This window comes from Eumetopias jubatus, unplaced genomic scaffold (assembly GCF_037043125.1).
Source record: "Eumetopias jubatus isolate StellerSeaLion01/CBP00866 unplaced genomic scaffold, mEumJub1_p1.0 scaffold_4, whole genome shotgun sequence".
Lineage (NCBI taxonomy): Eukaryota > Metazoa > Chordata > Mammalia > Carnivora > Otariidae > Eumetopias > Eumetopias jubatus.
The window spans coordinates 35,696,490-35,720,318 of NW_028274810.1; the positions used below are offsets into that span (position 1 = coordinate 35,696,490).

Consider the following 23,829-nt stretch of genomic DNA (forward strand, 5'->3'; position numbering starts at 1 on the left):
GAGTGGCTGGCAGAAATGCCTATAGCATGACATGATCCAGAGGGGAGCAGTTGGGAAAATCATTTCACGCAATTGCATTAGAAAGACATCAGGATAGAGAGAGACCAGAGCACAGGAAGATACCAGTCAGATTGGAAAAGTTTATTTTAACAGAGAGGGTAAACCAGAACCTAAAATAAGGTCAGAGAAGTACACTGAATGACCTAATTCTAGGCACTCAGTTTTTCTGTGTTTCATTTTCCTTTAAGGTCCTTTATCTTCTCTTATTTTATACCTTCTTTAGGAACCGATAGAGGATCAAAGTTGGGTCTTGAGTTAACCTTAATCCCCAAGGGGAAAAGAATGATAGATTAATAAAGTAAAAGGTGAGTGTTGTTCAAGGAATACCTAGAATAGGCTGTTTTGATACTAAACGTGAGCCAAAGTATTTTGGCTTTTCTCTTATTTATATAAAAAACTTGCCATCCAAATTTCCCCATTTGAGTTGTTTATTTGAACTCAGTGATCTATGAAAACATTAGGAAGAAAGGGTAGGTTACAACCTAGGTCCTCGGAAACTCTATAGTGAAGGAGTTTTTATTCTAAAGTGGGATAAGGTACATCAGATATTTCTGATTGTTAAGTCAGCTTCATGATACAGTGATCCTAATTTCTATAAAACTTCCCAGTTTTCAAGTATTTTCTAATCATGACTAATGAAATTAGATACATGAGAATACTTTCAGAAATAGATTTTCATTTGATTTTTTATATCACAGTGTTTTTCAGATAATGCATTCATAGATAGGATAAGATGAGCACTTAACGTCTGATTGTATAATTACACTTTTAATTATCATTAAACATTCAGAGAACGTCTAAGTAAGATTTTATAGGTTTTAAAGTGTTAGGCTTCTAATATAAGATAAGCATGCTAAAATAGGAGGATTTTATTATTTCCTAAAAGTACTTACAAGGCAGAAACATGTAGTTTCCTTGTAGCTGTTGATTTTAAATGTATCCTACAATTTACAGCATTCTGATGACTCCAGAGTAAAGTCTGTTTACCAAATACTTGATGTTGCCAGTTTCTACTGGTTGTGTTTTCCATTCTTGGAGGGTTTATGATAGTTGTCTCATGATATACCTGATCAGCTAGAGCAATCTTAAATGTTTCCCAGTTTTTAGCTTTGCCATACATGACTTTTATTTTTAGATCGATTATAGAATGCATGTCTAACCCTAAGGAATTTGCTGCTGATCTGTTCGGGAGTTTTCTTTCCAGAATACACAGAGTTTGAATTTGTGTTTTCTTATAAGAGCTAATATGGCTTCTTAAGTAAATTCATGTATTCATTCACTTTCAGACAGTGATACCCACTGTGGTCCAGGTGGGTATTCCAGACGTTAGGGTGATGGCAGTAAGGAGAACCATTCCTGCCCCTTTGGAGCTTACATTCTCAGTGGAGGAGAATTCATGAAAGGTGCTTGTGTTAGCAGGCCACCCTTTATCTCTTGCCACATCATTTCTTAACCAGCTCTCTATTCTCAGAAAGTAAATGAGTGGTTTTGAAACAGAAAAACCTATGTCGGTAATGCCAGGTACTATAAGAGGCAGTCATTGTATTGCTGCTCACTTAAGTTGTTACTGACTGAAGAATTCAGAATACTCCCAAGTTTGGTACTGTTCATTCAATTGTAATTTTCCAAATCTGTTTTCTGTATTGTATTTACTAATGAAACCATTTATTTCCCATAAGGAAGATGAGATACATTTTTCATTCTTTATGTTTACTTTGCTGCTTTGATGTTTATGTAAGGTCCTTTTTATTTTTGGGTTTTTTTCCTTTTTTAAGATTTATTTATTAGAGCGAGACATCGGGAGGGAGGGGCAGAGGGAAAGAGAATTCCAAGCAGACTTCACTCTGAGCACGGAGCCCAATGTGGGGCTCAGTCCCACAGCTCCTCAAGATCCAAGACCTGAGCCAAACCAAGAGTCAGGTGCTTAACCGACTGCATCACCCACACGCCCCTATAAGGTCCTACTTTTGATAAAGATGTGGTTTAAGCTATTATGGGATAATTCTTGCCAAATTTACTCAAAAACCATTAATTAAGCACATTTTATCTTTGAAGGATAGAAATAAAAACTGGGGTTTATACAAGAATGAATGGGGAAAACGAACAGGAAGCAAAGGTGACTGACTAAGGTTCCTGGCATGGATCTGTTTTTGGAGAGATGCAGGTAGGACCTGGAGAGTCTTAGGGCACATTGAGTTTTCAGTAGAAGTGGCATCATTTTCTGGAACATTATTTTTAAAAACAATGGCCTTTTGGGCGCCTGGGTAGCTCAGTCGTTAAGCATCTGCCTTCGGCTCAGGTCGTGATCCCAGGGTCCTGGGATCAAGTCCTACATCGGGCTCTCTGCTCAGCAGGGAGCCCGCTTATCCCTCTCCCACTGCCTGCCACTCCCCCTGCTTGTGCGCACGCGCTCTCTCTCTCTCTCTGTCAAATAAATAAAATCTTTAAAAATAAATAAAAACAATGGCCTTTTTATACTACTCATTTGATATTAGGATTCCTTCAGAGTGAAATTATATCATATTCCAGTAAGTAATATTATCCTTTCAGAATACATAATTTGTGGACTAGACCTGATTTTACTTTGAGAGGTTCCAGACTAGACTTTGTAGACCAAAAGTCTCACCGTTGTAAATACTAAGCTTATTATATTAGATCACTGCTTCGCAAACCTAACCCAAATTATGAGATGTTCCACTTAATAACCTTTTTGTTTTTATGCAAGAACCTACATCAAAGTAGATTTTCTATGAAGTCAAAATAATGTTACAAATTTGGTTCAAACCTTGGAAGGTTACTAAGCCTGTTTTCCCACCTGAAAGTGGGGATCAAAACAGAAGCAATAGTGCATTGTTGTGAAGATTACTTTGTGATGTTAGCTGCTTAGCACAGTGCCTGGCACATAGCAAATCACTCTTGGTAAGTACATACTCTTCATGTATTAAGAGTTGCCATAGGGGTGCCAGGGTGGCTCAATTTTGTTAAGCATCTGCCTTTGGCTCACTCAGGTTATGATCTAAGGGTCCTGGGATCAAGCCCAACACTGGGCTCTCTGCTCATCGGGGAGCCTGCTTGTGCTTGCTCTCCCTCTCTTTCTCAAATAAATAAAATCTTTTTAAAAAAATTATAAAAAATGAGAGTTGCGATATTGTCAACATCTTGCAGAACTGACTCAATATAAGGGTTTTATTATTGTTTTAATCCTAAAGATTACTTCCTTAGAAAAAGGAGGAAATCTGTTTAAAACAAAAAAATTCCATGTAGCCAGCAGTGGACTGTATTATGCATTACATTTTTTTTAAATAACAACTTGTTTCAACCATTTTGTATTTCTTATGCTTGTGGGAACTAAGTTCAATATTAGCTATACTCTCAACATGCTCACCATTAACCACATGGGGGCAGATACCCAATCATGTTAGTTTCTGTTTCTTTTAGCATAAATTGGATATTAAGAGAATCTGAGGTTTGAGGAGCTTGTGTACTTAAGGTGTTATCAAGTACTATTTCTGTACAATGACTCCCAGATGTAGATATTTTCAGCCTTTCTCCCAAACTCCAAATCCTGGTTTGTAGCTATCTTAACACATCTCATTAAATCTTAAACTCAAACCATTTAGATCTCATCACACCACATCTGTTTCTTCCTGGTGTGTGTGTGTGTGTGTGTGTGTGTGTGAAATATAGATTAATGGGTTATGTTCCTGGCATCACCACATCTGTTTCTTCCTGTGTGTGTGTGTGTGTTTTGTTTTAAATATAGATTAATGGGTTACGTTCCTGGCATCTAGTAAGCAGTCAGCAAATGTTGATACTTACTCCTTGTTATTGGCACTGTCATTCTTATAGTGAGACATAAGACCTTAGAGCCATCTTTCATTTCTCCCTTACCACCCTGGCTTACATGGTTGCCTCCGTAATGAGTCTCTCCTCTCCGTTTTTCTGAGTGACTATTGTTTATCAGTATTTGCAGTGGAGCCTATCCCTTCCCACCAACTGGATGTGATTTCCTTATCCCTTGAGCCTTAAAAAATGTGTTGTACTTCTCATAGTTTCCTGCAATCATGTCTTATTTTTCTCCCAACAAGATTTATCCTATTCGATGATAAACTCCCTTTTGAAAACAGTGACTACATTAGGCATCTTCATCTTTATATTTCCTGCAGTACTAAGTCAATGACTTTTTAATTTTTTTAGTAAGTAGTGTACTAATTCACTTAAATGTATGTATGCTTGCTATTTGCTAGGTGTTGATACCACTTTAATACCCAAAAGCAGGACTGGGACAACTTTTTCTAAAATGGCCAGAGAGTAAATGTTTTTGGCATGGTGGGCCATTCAGTCACAATTGTCAACTCTGCTATTATAGCACATAAGCATCTATAGATAATACATAAATGAATGGGTATGACTTATGTTCCAGTAAGACTTTATTTACAAAACTGACAGTGGGTTGGATTTGGCCTGCTGACCGTACTTTACCAATCTCTGCTCTGAAGGACTTTTTTTTGTTGTTGTTGTTAAGTAGGCTCTACACCCAGCATGGAGCCCAACATGGGGCTTGAACTCATAACCCTGAGATAAGACCTGAGCAGAGATCAAGAGTTGGACGCTTAACCAGCTGAGCCACTCAGGCAACCCTAAAGCATTTTTTATTGGTTATTTGTCACTATATCATTTAGTCAGTTGAGGGCTTCAATTCTCAATATGGAAAATGAGAGAGAAAAATAGAAAAAGATTGTAACAACTGCCCAGTATAATTAAAAGTCACTTCAGAAAAAGCAGTTCCTGCTCAAAAGATAGGCTTTTTGATAAATGAACTTGACCTAAAGTATCATGGAGTCCCTTTCCTATGCCAGCTCAGTGTTAAGCACTAGGGTTACACAGGCTTCTAAAAGACTAGCCTTCAAGGAGCTCACAGTCTAGGGGAGAAGGTAGATATAGGGTAAATGCTACAATAGATATGTATTTTATATATATAAGGCATAACAAGTGCCCAGTGGAAGGTGTGAGCATTTTGCATAGACATGTGAGACTTGTCATTTTTTGATGGAAGCTCACACCGGTTGCCTTCATTCTACTTCCAAAGATTGGCATATAAAGTTAAGAGTTTAGACTTTAAATCCAAGTCAAGTTAAAATATTATTTAGGCTTTGACTTAATGAGCATCGCAGAAGATTATTACTCTTGGGGATACTACCCTACTGTACTTGCACAGGTTTTATTGGCTGTTTCCTACTGTGCTGGTTGTAGTTAATAATTTTTGGAGCACTTTTTTTTTCTTTTTCTTTTTTTTTGAAAAAGAAAAACGAGCAAAAATATGAGCTCTCTCTCTTAGGTTTTATTTCCATGCTGAGAGGTTTTTTAAATAAAAACTAAAGTTACTTTACTTTCTTTTGATCTGTAACATGAAATATTTAAAAAATCATTTACAGTGAAATTAAAGAGGTAAGATACTTTTTCCTATGTTGTTTTAGAGAAACTGATTTTGCCTATGTAAAGGCCTCTAGTGAGACCCATCTGACCTCCTTTTGGCTTTCACTAACACAAATCCCTCCCCCCCTTAACTCCCCCTCCCCGCCCAGCAAGCAAAGACCTTTTCTACCTTAGAGCAGAGCTGACCTCCAGTTCATGTAACTTGCTCAGATTCTGATTTCCCTGACACTCAGCTCTGCCTGCAAGATACCACCTCTCAGCCTTAGTTGATTCTAAGAGCCTGGTCTCTTGCCTGCCTTTCCTCATAGCCCTGCCACACCCCTCCTTGCTTTTCACCTAACCCATATCCCTACTGGCCAATTATTCCTCCTTACCTTAAACATCTCCCCAACTGAACATTTAACCTGTATTTCTTCTTTTCTCACAAAGTGCTTCTCATATTTCAGTGTCCATCATAATCATTTAGGACAGTTGTTGGAAATATAGATTTCCAGCCTACCCTCAGGGGTTCTGGTTTATCAGTTTCATATAGGACCCAGAAACCTGCATTTTTTACAGTCTCTGCTTCCTAAGTTATCCCTATGATCATACTTTGAGAAATATTGGCCAGGGTGGTAAACTCCTTGAGGACATTTTTGGTTCCCATACAGTGTTTGACATGTTTTCTGTATAATAAGTATTTGGCAGATGTTTATTCAGTTGAATTGTTGAAGATGTATAGAGAAATATATAATTTGATATTAAGATGGATTTTTTGAAATCAGATTTTTACATCTTTAAAGATATTAGTCTGTACCCTTTGCCTAATTGAACTGGAACTGGAAGATTAAATTATCTTATTTCAGGCTTATAGAAAATAATTAAAAAATATACTTTGAAGATATTCTAAGTAAGAAATTTATAGTATGCAGTTAAAAGTTAGGATTTTTAAAAATGTCCTGCCATTAGAAAACAAGGTGTTAGAAGTTATTATTTTGAGAATATTGGTACAGAATTAAATATATTATCAGACAACATTAAAGGAATTCCAGAATGTCTAAGAACAGCATTAATTACTTTCAGATGTCTTGTCTTATGAAAATTGCAGGCTCCATTGTTGCCTTTTTATTAGATCCCTTGAAAGTAACTGCTGAAGGGTTAGTAAAGACAGCAATATGTCTCTAGATGGCATTACTTAAATTTCCTTGTTTTCCTTTTGGAATTTGATTCTATTAATGAGTACTTACAATAGTAAGCAAACTTGCCTGTAATAGAAGATGCCATCACCCATGGTTGCCCATCATGAGATGCATTTCCAGTAAAAATTTTACTTCAAATGTAGTATGTTTGTGTTTTGATCAATTTTGTAGTAATAAAGTATTTTTAACATTTAAAGTATTAAGGTCATAGGTAGTAAAGTTAATTTTTTTAGCTTACATACACATTTTTGTTACAGAAAAGTATAAATGGGTAATCAATAAAAGATTTTCAAACATAAATGCATTACTCAGGGTAAAATTCTTCGGAGAATTGGAGTGGAAATACAAGTTCAAGAGGAAGAGGAAACCATATAAGATTTCTAACTGTTACGGAAGAGCTTGGAATAAAAGGAAAAAAGAGAAGAGCATTTTAAATGGATGATAATCGGTATCAAATTGCTGTGGTATTTAGATTTGAGTGAATTTACTTAAGAGTAAGGTAACATTTTCATTTTCAATCAGTATTTACACTACACAATAAATTATGTTCTTTGCATCTATTTAAACTTGTGAGTAAAGATTTTAAATGAAAGTTTAGATAATCTATTTAAAAATATACAAAAGTGGGGCACCTGGGTGGCTCAGTCCATTAAGCGTCCAACCTTGGTTTTAGCTCAGGTCGTGATCTCAGGATTGTGAGACTGAGCCCCACATTGGGCTCCTCCTCCATGCTCAGTGCGGTGTCTGCTTGAGATTCTTTCCCCTCCCTCCCCCCTCCTCCTCTACTCCTCTCCTCACTGGCGTGTCCACTCACTCTTCTCTCACTCTCTCAAATAAATAAAATCTTTAAGAAATATATATACACAAAAGTATCATTGTTTTCCAAAACTATTTTAAGTTATATATAACCAAAAAAGTGTGAAGATCCTGAATAAGTTTTCCCAAACACAAAAAAGTTTGCTGCAAGGGTGAGTTTAAAACAAGGTTAAATCTAGAGGCAAATAGGTATCTTTACGAAACATAATAACTATTAATAACAACCTCTTATTGAGTGCCTCTACTGTTTTATAGGTGCTTTGGTAAGCATTTGTATACATTATGATTATGGTACATTATACATGCATTATAAGTTTTACACATTATAATTGCATAGAGAGCCCAGCCTGCAGCTTTGTAACCACCAAATGGTGGTACCTAGATCCAAACCTAGGCCTGCCTGTCTCCCAATGCATTAGTATGTTTTCTTCAATAGAGCACATGCCGTAAATGGACATAATGCGTGTTCTTAGATTATGTAAAACCCAACCCCAGTTCTTTGTTACAGCTTTTTGGGATTGTGCTTATTTTTCAGAGTGAGAGACATGATCAGATGAGTATGTGCTCAAAATGGTATTAACCTTTGACCACATTTCAGATCTAGACCTTAGAATAAAGAAAGCAAGAGATCATTTGAAGACTGTAAAATGTTAAAATCAACCTGAAGAACGTCCATACATATAAAGGAAATATGTAGAGTGAGGTACTAAATATTTTATCAGAGAAGACATATCCAGTGGGTTTTATGCAGGGAATTCTGCTTAAAGCAGTTTTATGATAAGAACTGTAAATTTAGCTGTAGGGAAGCTGAAGCTCAGCCAGTTGGCAAAGCTGGGTTAGTATTTACAGGACGGATGCAAGCACAACTATTAAAGTCTTAGTAGTTGTGAACTTGAGAATTTTAATTTGAGAGGCTGTACTGAAGATCCAAAGTGATATGATGGTCAGATTCTTACTAGATTGTAAGTCTACAGTTCCCATATTGATGATCTCATTTCAAATATATACTAAATTCATTACTAGTTACAGAAATTATGAGAAATGTAAAGTGAGAGTTTTCTCTGAAAGCTTGGGAAATAGATTTTATTTTTTTAAAGATTTTATTTGTTTATTTGTCAGAGAGAGAGAACGGGGGAGCGTCAGGCAGAGGGAGAAGCAGGCTCCCCGCTGAGCAAGGAGCCCGATGCGGGACTCGATCCCAGGATCCTGGGATCATGACCTGAGCTGAAGGCAGACACTTAACAAACTGAGCCACCCAGGTGTCCTGGGAAATAGATTTTAATTCTCAGTGTTAATGTACTAAATTTATACATTCTAGTTATACGGTAATTTGTAACCAACTTTATATACTCTTCAGTGGTAATAATGACACGATTAGTTGACATTTCTAAGTGATTTCAGGTATTTCATTTTAGCCAAAGAGCTTCAACCTCCTCCGGCCTTTCTCTTTAATTTTTTTAGAAGTACCCAAACTATGAATTCTTTTTTTTTTTTAAGATTTTATTTATTTATTTGAGAGAGAGAAAGATAGCACAAGAGGGAAGAGGGTCAGAGGGAGAAGCAGACTCCCTGCTGAGCAGGGAGCCCGATGTGGGACTCGATCCCGGGACTCCAGGATCATGACCTGAGCCAAAGGCAGTCGCTTAACCAACTGAGCCACCCAGGCGCCCCCCCAAACTATGAATTCTATGTATATTCCCATGTCTCCTTTCCATTTAGTCCTGTGGACACTAGCTTACTCCTGACTCTGTCTACCTTGTACATATACTTTCTTCCTGAAAAGCCTTCATCCTTGACTGAATACCTAATAGCTCACCACTATTTTCTCAGAGCCTTGAACAGTGTCTGGTACAAGGTAGACCCTCAGTAAATATGTATTGAGTGAGGAATAAGTGAACAAGCAAACAGTAGAGTGAAGGAATTCAAGATCTGCTTTCAGTAGCCCCAACCCTGCATCTCCTTGAATGACCCTGGGTAAGGTACTTAATTTCTCAGGGCTTCATTGCCCTCAGCTGGAAGACAAAAAAAAAAAAAAAAAAAAAGACTAAATACTTGCCATTTCTAAAGTGATATCATTCTGTGGTGTAGTTAATTCATGAACTATTTAACGTTTAAGCAAAAGTTTCTCTGAGGAGACTGATCATATTTTGCAAAATGATACTTTCTAATAAAAATTGAAGATTAAGGGGCGCCTGGGTGGCTCAGTCGGCTCAGGTCACGATCACAGGGTCCTGGGATAGAGCCCTGCATCAGGCTCCCTGCTCTGAGGAGAGCTGCTTCTCCCTCTGCCTGCCACTCCCCCTGCTTGTGCTCACTCTCTCTGTCAAATAAATAAGTAAATCCTAAAAAAAATTTTTTGAAGATTGTCTGTAATCATACTCTTACAGTCAATTTAGTACCAAAAGAAATATGTTTTGTTAACAAAGAGTAAGGCTAATTAAAATTCCCTATGTTAATTAGAAAGTCTTTGAAGGAGGAGGGATTTTAAGAACCAGTTAAGAAGTGGGAGAGGTAGCTAGGGTTAGCAAGTGAAGTACCTAGATATTGAGTGTACTGTGCAGCCTGAAAGAATATCTGCAGGTGGGTAAGGAACAAGAAAGAATGTTTTTTTGAGTATCTACTTAGCTTTAGATTTCTATCATAACACTTGTCCCAATGAAATGTGGTAATTATTTCTTTGACTAGTACCCTCAGTAAACTGGGATTTATTTCTGTGAACTTCTGTTACCTAGCAGACCACCTGTATGTGTTAGATACTAAATAAATATTTGAGGAATTAATGAATAAGTGTTTACATTTCTACATGCATTAATTGTAATGAAGTAACATACTATATCTCTACAAGATAGGAAAAGTAAGCTCAGAAATTGACCTACCCAAAAGAAACCAATTTATAGTTACAAAGCCAGGATTTGGACTTAGGTCTCTCTACAAGATATGCTTTTTCTACTAACTAGTCTCATCATACATCGTGAACATAATTCCTGACTAGTATGTCATTTCCCTGCTAGAGCTGCTTTATTAGAAAAAATCTTTGGAGTATAAAATCTTATTACTGATACTAGTTGGACAAGTTCCACTTTAGAAGCATTTTCGTCTGTTAAATTCACTTATTTAATCTTTACAAGCTAGCCCTTGAATAGATAACTTTTCCATCATTATACTGATGAAGAAAATGGAGTACCCTTGAGGAGTCACAGATCTTAATGATCTTAAGATTGGAACCCAAGCCTCTGGATTTAAAAATAATTGAGCTTCCAGTAAGGATCAGGAAAGACTGAACAAATGGCATCTAGAACAAGTAAGAGCCTTGTAAGGCCCTCCTTAAAGTTTTTTTTTTTTTAAGATTTTATTTATTAGAGAGAATGAGGGAGAGAGAGCACATGAGAGGGGGGGAGGATCAGAGGGAGAAGCAGACTCCCTGCTGAGCAGGGAGCCTGATGCGGGACTCGATCCCGGGACTCCAGGATCATGACCTGAGCCGAAGGCAGTCGCTTAACCAACTGAGCCACCCAGGCGCCCCCTCCTTAAAGTTTTAAAATATGTAATTGGCCACTGTTTTACCACATCCATAGCTTTCATACCATGGATAGACTAGAATCATTTACCACTGCAGTTATGGACTGTTGAGCTTTCCTTTTGAAAGAGGAAAGCATTTATTTCTCAATCTAGATTTCAGAGTTAAAAGTGCAACTAACTGATTCCAAATGTACAAGGTTGAATCTCTGGCTATTAAGAAAGTTACTGTATATGCATGTATATACAGTACTACCAGCTCATGACTGGTGCCCCATTATCAAGCACTTGTGGTCGTCAGTTACGTAGATATATTAAAGTCCCAAAACAAAGTGCAGCAAATTACTAATTCAACTACTGTTGGCTTTTTTTTTTTTAATATGAAAACTAAGAGAAATTAGGTAAGAAAAATATTCAACTTTGGCAAGATCCGTTTCTAATATGACTTGGACTGTATGAATTGCAGAAATTGTGACAAAGGAGTATTATTTGGAGAAATTTTATTTTATTTTTTTTTTTAAAGATTTTTCTTTATTTATTTGAGAGAGAGAATGAGATAGAGAGAACATGAGAGAGGGGAGGGTCAGAGGGAGAAGCAGACTCCCTGCCGAGCAGGGAGCCCGATGCGGGACTCGATCCCGGGACTCCAGGATCATGACCTGAGCTGAAGGCAGTGGCTTAACCGACTGAGCCACCCAGGCGCCCCTGGAGAAATTTTAAATAGTACCTTTTTCTTTTAAACAGAAGAATTCAAACTCTCTGACCCCTGTACTTAGTTTGGTTTTATATGTTTCAGTTTATGTATTTTCTTCTCCTACTCTGGGTCTTCTTTAACAATCTGGGTTCTTTCTTCCTTTTCATTTGGATTTTGAAAACTAGTTTGTTTCTCTAATCCATTCACTTTCTACTTTATTACATAAAGTTTAGTACTTTAAAGTTTGTATTATTTTCAAGGAATTTGATAAATGTGAATCTAAAACAATTAATTTGCAGTTGATTCAAAAACCATAATTCAGTTATGCCAGGATGAGCCATACCTTAAAAACAGTTAACTCTCAGATAACTGATTTATATTAAGGTCAATTTGGGGCGCCTGGCTGGCTCAGTCCGTAGAGCATGCGACTCTTCATCTCGGATCGTGAGTTCAAGCCCCATGCTGGGCGTAGAGCTTGCTTACAGTATACATGCATATACAGTAACTTTCTTAATAGCCAGAGATTCAACCTTGTACATTTGGAATCAGTTAGTTGCACTTTTAACTCTGAAATCTAGATTGAGAAATAAATGCAACGGTTAAGAACATAAGTGCTATAAATATCACATAAATTTCAAAACATGTAAGGAGGGGCGCCTTGGTGGCTCAGTCAGTTGAGTGCCTGCCTTTCCAGGTCCTGATCCCAGCGCCCCTAGACCAGGCCCCACACACTGGGCTCCCTGCTCAGCGGGGAGCCTGCTTCTCCCTCTGCCCCTTACCCTGCTCTTACGCTCTCTCTCTCTCTCTCAAATAAATAAATAAAATCTAAAAAAAAAAAAAAAAAGCCTTGTAGGGGCTCAGTCGGTTGAGTTCTGCCTTCGGCTCAGGTCATGGTCCCGGGGTCCTGGGATCGAGCCATGCGTCTGACTCCCTGCTCGGCAGGGAGCCTGCTTCTCCCTCTGCCTCGCCTGCCGCTCCCCCTGCTTGTTGCGTGCTCGCTCTCTCTGTCAAATAAGATCCTTAAAATATATATCAAAACTTGTAGAATTTTAAAGTTGGAGTCAGCTTAGTGATCACCTCATCCAGTGACTTTATTTTTTAGGGAAAAGTTCTGTGGCCTCGGGACTAAAATTAGATTATTAAATTTGGAGAATATTCATATTTAGCTTCAATATTTTTTAGGAGGGGAAAGGAAATGATCTAAGGAGTGTCAGTGATGGGAAATAAAGTGGTTTGTGACTTTTTAAAAGTCTGTCTTCTTTTGAGTTAGGAGAAATTTTTTTAAAATCCTAATTTGCAAGTAAAGTAGAGGAAGAAGTTGAGAACTTGGGCAGTTTCTTTGAAAGTTAGTAACAGAGCCAAGATTAAAAACATACCCTTGACCATCAAGACAACTTTTATTTATATAATGTCAATCACTGTAACACCTGTTTAGCCTACTGAGCCATGTTGCCCTTATAATGCCCCTGTGAAGCTGCCTGGAGCAGGGTCAGCTAGCAAGCCTGTGAGGGTGAGCAAGTGAAATAACAAGAGGAAATGTCTGAGAGGGTCCCTAAGGGTTAAAAAAAAAGACAAATGTTGGTGTCTTAATTCTTCCAAACCTAAGTAGTTTATCTTAGGGTAGCAGAGCCATTCTACTAATGGGAACTCCAGAGTCTGAGAAAATTTCAAACAGATAAAGGTGTCCCTTAGGATTCAGTAACTTAATGGCTTGCAAAAGAGCTAAGGTCTAAATGTTTTAGGCAGTGCCAAGCTGGACTCTACAACTTGCCTAAAGATAATAGAAATAGAAACATTCAACGTACTTTTAGCCTCCTGGAAGGAAATGTGATCTAAAATAATAGTTTGAAAGTTGTAATTCTGTATTTAAAATGTAAAATGCATAAAAAGGCAAATATGTGTTTCCGTGCTAACATAATAAGTGCCATTCTTTGTTACTCTGAAGAAGTCCAATGACTGTCCTGAACTAAAGTTTCTATCAGAATGTGTTTTATTTTAGGTAATTATGCAAATGGAGAACTTTGTTCATGGCTTCAGTAACTGAGCTAGCAGTTTCTCTGTTCTATCATTTAACCCCACAATAACTCTCTGAAGTGACACTTGTCATTCTCCAGTTTCATGTGTGGAAACTAGGGATCAGAGAAGTAAAGTAACTTGTCCAGAATCACAGACCAGTTAAGTGATGGACTTTAACTCACAGTGTTGGGCCCCAAACCCAAGCAGCCACTAAAAGTTGCTGCTTTATTTAACTGCAAGTCACAAAATGTTACCCCATATGTGTTTGATGGCTTTTCTTTATAAACAGTTTACATAATTTTCTTTTTAAATTTACGGGCACATTTTAACGGTAGACTAAGAGTAACCATTAGTAGTAGAAAAAGAAAGAAATTCAGGATTTCAACTAAAAGATGATCTAGTGAAGTCCAACCTCTTTAACAGACTTGAAAGCTGGAGCCTAGAAGCTTACTGACACTCAGTACCAATATTGCTGTGATTAGAAGTTTGCAACATTTTAGGGTAAACACGAAATAAAATTCAGCGGTTCTAATGAAAACCATACAACATACCAGATTTTCATTGTATTTGAATATAGTATTTTAAAAATAATTCATTATAAGCTCTTACAAATTTTTGCATCCTAAGTGCTTTGTTAAAGTAGAAAGAAAAAAGGGGCCTGCTACACACATAAAACAGGGACCAAAAATTTTTTTTAACTGAACAAGTAATCATTGTAGTTTTAAGGTTGAAGTAATATATAACTTATATGGTAATTCTTAAGTATTTCTAGATGTTCCTCTGCTGGGAACCTATTTTATACTGTATCAGCAAGAGTGTAGGCTTCCAATTACCATGTGGCTTTTGAAGAATTTTTTTTTTTAAATTCAGCTTTGGAAATATAGAGAAACCTAATGAAGATTGAATATTATGAAAAGAAACAAATTACCTAAAATGTTAAGTCTACACTGAAAATTACGAAAGACTGAAATAAGTAAACATTCCCTGATTTGTGAAATGTTTCTTAATAGAAGTCTTGTGATTCATTTAAATTCACAGAAGATAAGTTACTGCAAGCATTTGTAGGATACTACTTGAAAATTTCTCATTTGAGAATTCAAGTCTTATTTTCTCCTAAGAAAAATTTGGTTATATCCATTTTATATTTTACTTTAAAAGTTAATCTTATACTTCAATATCTAATTCAATCTCATTTTTCTCTTATGTGTAATTACTGCTAACTTTAAAAAAAAAAGACACTGCTTAATTCAAAGGGAAATAATGTTTAAAAGATGTGAAGCATTTAATCCTTGAATGCTGGAACCACTTTTAAAGTATTGTAAGCACATCTGTGTTACATTACACAGGGAAAAGAATGTATGCATTCCGTGGCCTATGGGCACTGGGGTGGCTGGTTTAGGAAAACTGAGTATTTTGCATTTCATGTTTTTTTCAACATAAAAAATTTTCTTTGACTCTAAAATGAAGAATGGAATTCCAGGGGTAGGGAATGTAGTCAGGCAAACATGTCAAGTACAGTTATTCTCTCACTTGTCACCTACTTCTGAAAAAGAAATCAGTTTCTACAGCAGGTTTGTCTTTTCATTTTGTTAAGCACTTTTTTTTCCCCTTATTTGAAAAGTATTCCATGGAACAAACTTACAGAGAGGTCACTACACCAGGAGTTCTTCAGAAGTGCACTGCATGCCTCACTCAGCTGCGAGTGACTGTACAAATAATCTCTTACTAATTTAGGAAATACCGAAGTTTGTAAGTGATTTACTCTTAACAAAATTACAGCAGATTCAAATATATTCCAGTGATAACCTCACTCTTGATCACTTGGATCCAGTATGCTTTCTTGAGTAGGAGGGAAAAGGATGGAGTTACAGCTGTCAGGCTGGGTATCCCTTAGGATGTGTGTGTTGCATGTGAATATCATCTGTCATTGGTGGAGATGGAAGAAAAAAGTTGGAGAATTATGACTACACTGGTGGACATGTTCTCAACTTTTTCGTCTTTAATGTGACATGATATTCACATGCCAACACATACCCGTATGCAACTCCTAGTGAGCTAGATGAAATTCCACCTCTTTCTCTGCTACTCCAGAAAGCAAGCAAGGGGGAGGATGTTAGGGGAATGCATCTTTCATCAACTAAAAAAAAAAAAAGTGTTTTGTTGTTTTTTTTTTTTAAGTAATGACTTGAGAGTTTCATACCTTAAGGAACATTAGCATCTAATTACCTGTGACACATTTGACAGCTATGTCATGACTGATAGCATGACTGATAAACTCCATATTCCTTAAATTTTGTGTTTTAGGCTCATCCAGAAACTCACTGTTTTGTTTTGTTTTGTTTTGTTTTAATTTCAAAATAAAGGAAGGCCAAATTTAATTGTATGGCAATGTAAATTTCTGGAAACTATTTTTATAATTAGAATTAACTTTTTACGAAAGTATTGGTAGCCAGTTATTTTAACACCATATATTACTGAAAATTATCATGGGATAGTTTTTTGTTTTTCTTTAAGGCTCAAACTAAATAAATTTGAGGAATTTGAATTTTGAACTAGTCATTGCCTGATCCAAGAAGAATTCACGACACATCAAACCATAGATATTGTATAAAAGTTAGTCTTTATTCCTTGATCTGAAAATGACTTGTTCTCAATCTTTTCTAATGTCAAATTATTTGATATGCTCTTTATTTAGCTTTAGAACCTGTATAATAATAGCACTTTTAACTTTTTTTAGAGGCACTAAACTTACTATATTATAAGGAAATAAGTATTGAATTAATGTCATTAACATTTAAAAATTTTTTAATGTAAGGGACTCTGATATATCTTATTAGTAACTTTGAATATTAAGGCTGTTTTTAATTTTTGTTTTGCTTTTTTTATTGTAAGGTATTATGAACTGGATCCTTACAAAAGTCTCCGTGACAATTTGAGGAACAAAGTGATCATTGAGTATCCAACATTACATGTGGTATTAAAGGAATCCAGTCATGACATGGAAGTTCTTCACCAAGGTAAATATAAATTTGTTCCTGTAATGCTTAGAATAACTCTAGTGAGCCTGAGCAATTACACAACTGGGTTTATTTCTTTATATATTTGTTTTCTCACTGTATTTACACACTTAACTGAATTTGCTCTATAGCTAGCTATAGTTAATGTAAAGAACCAAATGAATGAGCTACTGATTCTGTCGTGTTTGAGAGCACATAGCTTATAATATCAATTCAAAATGAATAAGTTTGGCTATAAAACGACATTCTTTGCCTTATTGGAGTTCTACAGGTTTTTGTCTTTTTTAAAGCTAATAACCTTTAAGTAACAGTCTGTCCAATATCAGATAAATTTACTCTCTAGTTAAAACTCTTTCTGAAAGAGATTCCTAAAATGAGGGATTATAAAACATTTTTAGTATCTTACCTTATAGAAAGGGATAATGTTTAAAAGAACGTCATGTTTGAAATTTGGACTGTGTTTAGAATAAGCTAGTGACATTGACTTGACCTTTATCTCCTTTTTTTAAATGCGCTGGTTTTATTTTCCTTGATGTTTGTTTCTTTGGCTATATTCCTTGTCATTTTAGTGATTCTTTAAAAGTAAGGTACTTGTCCCTCTTTGGTGCATAGTGGAATTGGAAGTATTAAAACTGGAAATGGTATATGTAAAAGTTTAGTATCTAAAATGACTCATCCATATTTGCAACTGCTGATTAGAGTAAGCTTCTTGTGTTTCTGAATGCAAATTCTAGAGGATGAATAAAATTCAGAAATTACTTTTTTTAAAAGGGAGAGAGGTGACTCAACTCAAAACCATTAGATACCTCTTTCAGCTAAGAATAATAATTACAGGCCAAGTTTCATTTTAACAGTCTCCAGATGGCCAGTGAATCCTTGGATTGGATTGAAATCTATTTTTTAAATAAAATTACTCGAAACAGGTGGTTAAGGTTTTATTGTTACACCAGCAGTATAGGCTGAAATAGGCAGTAACCTTTGTTTTAAGGTGTTCTCTTACATGTGTATAATAGGTTTTTTTCTTAGTAAAAGAGAAATTTTTTTTTCAAAGTGGTCAAAATTTTGTCAGCGTCACAATTTGAATCTAGAATGTTAGATAGCAAACGTGAAGTTTCTAGTAATTGGTTATGGGCCTCTAAATCTTTAGATTAATTATTGACTTTATATTTTTCACAATTTGAGAATATCTGATTTTCTCAAATTACAAGTGTGTTATAAATGACCAATTTCACTTTTTTTTTTTTAGCTGTGTAAAACCTTACTTTTTCCTTATTATAATTCACATAGCTCTCTAAATGTTGGTTTCAGGGAAAGTTGTTTAGTAATGTGGGGTACTAGCCAGGGCAAACATGTCTGTGTAAATAAACAGAGCACACACAGCTCCTCTTTCACCTTGTTTAGGAATGCACACTGAAGGAAGGCTTCCTGTAATGAAGCAAAATGAAAAGGCTACTTTTGTAGTGTACTTGGAACCTGATTAAGTAAAATTTGCTATTTTTTGGTGGGTATGTGATATTTGACTTATTTACAGGAAGACAAGTGACTCATGCTTTCAGGATAGAGGATCCTTTACAGCTGCTGTGGCAAAAAACTTAGAGGGTCTGACAGGATCTTAAGGACCATATCAGTGTTGTCACATCATAAATACACTTTAAAAATAATGCCAGGTGTTTTGTACATGCATTTCTTTGTGTGAGCACTTCAAGGTGTCTGTTTTTTTGTATATTCTCATAGCTTTGGATATTCTGCAGGGTGGTCCCTTAATGCAGGAAGAGGGTTATATAAGAACAGGGCATTTTCTTTGGAAAGCCTTGAAATTCCTTCTCTCTCTGGAGGCAAAAATGTTGGATTTTGATCTTGAGTTCATAGCACAAGGTGTCTCTCTTCTCGTTTGGGAAAAATAATGTTTCTGGGCTGGCATTCAGTAGTTTTCACACTTGATCATTGTTACAATGTTTGCTATGGTTGTAGATTGCCACAGTTTTTCAAACGTCTGCCAGTATTGATGGGCAATAGGCAAGTTTTGTTTGTTTGCTTTTTGCTTTTTAAGCAATGTAAAAGGTTGACTATAAAAGATTGAGCCATTAAGGTAGCCCACTAGATTGAAAATGTGAAGTGCTGATCACCCATCTTGTATCAGTCCAGTGGGAAGTGCTCAGAGTGGTGTTACTTGCTTCACAGGTCCCTATTTGCCAAAGGTAGCTAGTAGATTTAGATGATTTAATAAGAGCTGCTGCTTTTCAATCTTAAGGGAAAAAAAATGGAGTGCAATAAAAGAAGAAAACAGGACAGTTTAGGAAGCAAAGAAAGAGAAGGGTTTCCCCCAAACTGCAGTAGTACAAAGCTCCATTAATTTAAAAATATCAGCAAAATGTATTTCTCTGTTGTTCTAAGGTAACTCCAATAGAAAATGCCTCTGCCTTTTGAAAAGGAATCCAACCCAAAACTGATGATTTCAATTAGTGAAAATATATAACATAGGAGCTACTTATTCATCAGTCTGATGTTGGGCCAGTATATCCTTTCATCCATTCTCTCTCCCTCTCTCCTCCCCTCATTCTTCCTTACCCCCCTTTCTCTTCCTCTTTTTCACTGTGTGTGACATATTGGGGTGGGGAGATGGGAATGGACCTCAGGCACAAGAACACACATGTAAACTTTACAGTACAATAGGTGCTATAATAAAATGTGTATACATTGCAAAGAAAGCCAGAGGAGAAAAACTGACTTGTATTATCATGGAAATACTTGAAGGACTGTGCTAGAGTTTATAAAATTCTACAAGGATCAGGACTGTATCTTGGATTGAACCTGTTTCAATCCTTTACTCATAAAAAAGGATTCAGTAAACATTTTGGTTGCTGGGACAATCTTAAATCTAGGTACCATTGACAAACCCCAAGGAACTTGGCAGTTGAATATGAGGCAAGATCTCGGTTTATGATTCTAGCATCAGCTCTTACTAAGCTGTGGGCCCTTGAGCATTTACTCTGCTTCTGAGCTTTATTTCCCTCATCTACACAATGGAAATAAAAGGCTATAAGCCTGAAGCAGAGTAATCTGTATTTTAACCTTAATTTTCATAGTGTTTTAATATATTATTTCCTTTTAGCTTCACTATGCAATGAAATAGAGCTGTTACTCTGGTTGACTTGCATTCATATTGATTCAGCAAACAGGTTACACTGGGAGTGTAAGCTATAAGACTAGATCTTTCCTCCTTAGCTATAAGGAGGAAAGATCTAGTCTCTCTCCTTAAGGAACTCTCAGTTTAGTAAGTGAATCATAGTCTTGCTTGCTCCAGTCAGGACAGCTCCTTTAAAGGGGCTCCATTTCTGCTCTAAGTTATCTTTCCTATGAAAGGAAGGAGATGGCGATTAGCTAGTCTTCTCTCAGCGCACATTCACTCAACATACACTGACCCTCAATTTTAAGTTTAAAAAAAAAAAATTACGGAAAAATTTATTCCAACCACACTTGGCCAGCCTATGTGATAATAGTGATCTTTCCAGTGGTACGAATATGGGATCATAACCACACTGTGAAGTGACCATTCCCAAGTCTTCCACAGAGTCAGGAAGGATGTTGCCTCACAAACTGTAATTGCCACTCTCAGACATCGTTTCTTTATTGTGGCCAGAGCTGTATATCCTGGCCGCCTGGAACATGACATGGTTTGTCTGTCCCCATGAGCAGTGCTGTTGGTATGCATCAGAAGGGAGGAGAGAAGAAGGAAAAACAACAAGCTAAACAGAAACAGTATAAACACTTGACTGTATGTTTACTTATTTTTTTTTCAGTGAAAAGTGAATCTCCCAAGAACATTGGCAATGGAAATTGAGCACTTCTTCTGGAGGAAGAAGGCGAAAATTCCCAGACAATTGCAGAGGACTGACTATGCATTGACTAGCTGTTGGATGACTGGGATGTTGTCAGTGGGTGGTTGAAATTTTTTGTTTCTCTGAGTAATTAAACAATCTAAAAGTTTCTTCGAAAAGGTGTATTTCCTAGCCTCTTGGATTGACTTGTAAGGCCCTTATTCCTAGTAATAATCCCTTTTTTGCACCTGACCAGCATAGTGCTTATTTCAGTTAGGCCCAGGGTTTTAATACGCTTAATTCCAAGGCTGAAAACTTTTTTTGTTTAGTTTGATGCAAGCCCAAACCCAAGAATCACCTGTGTCAGCCACAAAGTTGGCAGTTTCATTGGTAGAACCTCACTAAACATAAAGGCTGTGTGACACACCATTTAGCCACAGGAGGACTGACCCATCGTTGCCCATTCTTGTCTTTGGGGTTTGTTTGTAACTCACCCTCTTGAGATGACTGAGTGGGTCTTTTTTACTTGGGTAGCATCTAGTTCAGTGTCACATGTAAAGGATAAATAAATACTATTAACTATTACTTCTTATATTCAGTTCACAAAATCAATGGCCTCTCATTGTTTGAACCATCAGTGCTCACAAATTTGGCTCTCCTTGTTTGCACAGTGAGCTGTGTCTTATTATGAATTCTGTGCCTTTCATCCCGTTCCCATTCCACTCTCCTCATTACCATACAGGGGTGTTGTGATGAGCAGAAACATCCAGCAATAACTAAAGAAAGAAACACTTGGAACTCTTCAAAGTGTTACTGGAATGTATATGTGCATTTATGTACGTACATGGCTTAATTTATACCTTATGGCAGCTCTGTATACATTATGATCTCACATATTGAAATTAAAGTTTCCTAGTTTTATTGGAATTTACACAGTTATGAAATTGCAATATGTCTATAAAAGAGTAAAAGATTATTACATCTGTGTTGCATCTGTGTACTTAATGGTTAAGAAAACAATGATAAAATGGGACATTGGTGAATTCATTTTTAGTTTATAATTGGAATAAGTTTTAGACCAAAAAGAAGCCAGAGGCATTAATTAAAGAGGCTTGGGAAAAATAGAAATGAGAAGATGAGCGTAGGAGAAACTTGTAGAACACAACTATGTGTAACCTGGAGGTCAAAACTGGAGAAGCGAATCCAAAGACAATAATGCCACAAAGACCCTTAGTATATCAGTAATAGTGGAACTGTAATTCATAGAAAATAAGGTGTTGCAATTTGAGAAATAGCTACACTTCCTAAAGCAGCTTCAGGAATCTTCCTCATACGTGAAAGGTTTGTGTAGAATTAGGTTTTTCACGGTATTTCTGGGGAGACAACTAAATGGGATTTCAAAGGATTCATATTTAATCTAAAAGTAAAATTTGTTTTCTTGAAACAGGCAAGAAATAGGATGAATTGAATCAAATGTGTCACAGAATTGTCAGTGGGAAAAGTGGGATAAAGTACACAGCAGGAGCGTACGATCTGAGCATCAGGGTGGAGAGCAGTTCCTGATAATGAAATCTATTATGACACAGTCTCATTCCAAGAAAAGTATTGAGTTCCATGTCTTCTAGAATTTAAATTGAAAACTGGACAACCAAAGGATTTATCCTATACTTTCCCCCCTGCCCTATACTTTCCCCCAAAAGGGGGAAAACATCTGCGTGATGCAATGTGTCTCTGCCATCCCTATATAGTCTAGAATTCTATTAGATTTTTCAGTTATAGACTGTTCCTTAGGAAAGAATTTAGCATAGTTCCCTTAAATATAACTATCAGCTCATTTGATTAATATACATATTTATTCCCACAGGATTTACAATAAACATGTTTGAGCGAATAACTGTGACAACTACTTGGAGGGGGTGAAGTGGGAATAATTCATCAAGAGCCCTAGAAGTCCGTAGTAGTAAGACTTAATTTCTTTTTCTTTTTCTTTTTTTTTTTTGAGACCCTCTCCATTTGGATTCTTGATTAATTCAGAGGAATAAACAAACTCCCTGACCCATGTTAAGTTCAACATCCTGCATTTTGTTCATGAATCACATTTTAAAAGGAGGAAAGCTTCACCTGGCCTTCTTTATTTTTTAAACAATGATTTCAAAGGCAAGGTAGGCCTTTCATAATTGCTAATTATTATATATGGGATTGATAGCCATAAATTACAGTAAACAAAGTTTGCACCTGTTCATATTATAAATAGGAGTTAAAGAGAGTTAGTATAATAGATATTTAAGATTCCAAAGTGTAGTTGAGCCAATTTGTTTCCCTGTAGCAAGTAGTGTGGTTCAGGTTTCACAGTGTATAGTGAAATGTTAAACGCCTAACTAATGCCAACAATTTTCTTACACATTTGGTTTAATTTGGTTGACATATACAGTGTGTTATACCTGATTTCATATTAGTCATTAAGTTTTAAGTAAAGATACCTCGTCTGCTTTTATTTAATCATACACTACTGTGTTAAAATTTATTTTCAAGTAGATACTGTATTAACCAATTGTTCTTCAGTTGCAAGTCACAGAAACTCAACGCAGGCTAGCATAAGCATGAATGGCAACTTACTGGCTCATATACAGGGAAGCCCAGGCATGACTTGGTCCAAACACCCTAGGAAGGCATCTTTCCATCTCTCATACTTAGCTCTGATTTGTGCCTTCCTGGGTTGTTTTTCTCTTTCAGGCCAACTTTCTCTTTGGGGAGGGAGGCAGTGAGGTGAGAATTGTAGATGGCAGCCATTGACGGTGTCAGCTTATGTCATAAACAAAGCATGGCAGCACGTTATACAAAATTTGGGAAAGAACTTTGATTTTGCCTACATTCAATCATATTCCATCCCTGAGCTGATCCAGAGAGGAGCTACCCCAGAGGAAGGAGAAATTATCAGAAAAAGGAAGAGGGTAGGGAACAGGAGAGGCAAGATGGTTACTGAGAATACAAAACTAACAGATGTTCGTTGTACCCTCTTTGAGTCTGAGTAGCAAGAGTCTTCCGATTTGAAATAACATAAGGAATAAAATTCAAAACTAACCTGTAAACCTTCATTGGCTTTAACTAGAGATTTTAATTCCTGCTTGATGCCATTGCTGCTTTGAGTTGCCATTATAGACTTTAAAAAAAATACTTTCCATTTGTGTTTGACATTTTGTTGCTGTTGGTTTCATCACATGCACACAGCGCCAATCTGTTGCCATCACAGATTTGGAAACTTCCAGTTTCATCAACAT

General features: G+C 36.5%; 1 protein-coding gene across 2 annotated transcripts in view; it reads left to right on the top strand.

The window, feature by feature from the left end:
* The window catches only part of ZNHIT6 (zinc finger HIT-type containing 6), a 61,005-nt gene extending 40,275 nt beyond the window's left edge, over positions 1-20,730 (top strand). For both annotated transcript variants that reach the window (XM_028102416.2, XM_028102417.2), the window contains 2 exons: positions 16,609-16,733; positions 20,534-20,730. In XM_028102416.2, the coding sequence (XP_027958217.1) occupies positions 16,609-16,733; positions 20,534-20,574 (166 nt within the window). In that variant the 3' untranslated portion in view covers positions 20,575-20,730. The remainder of the gene's footprint in view (positions 1-16,608; positions 16,734-20,533) is intronic.
* Positions 20,731-23,829: the final 3,099 nt, after the last annotated feature.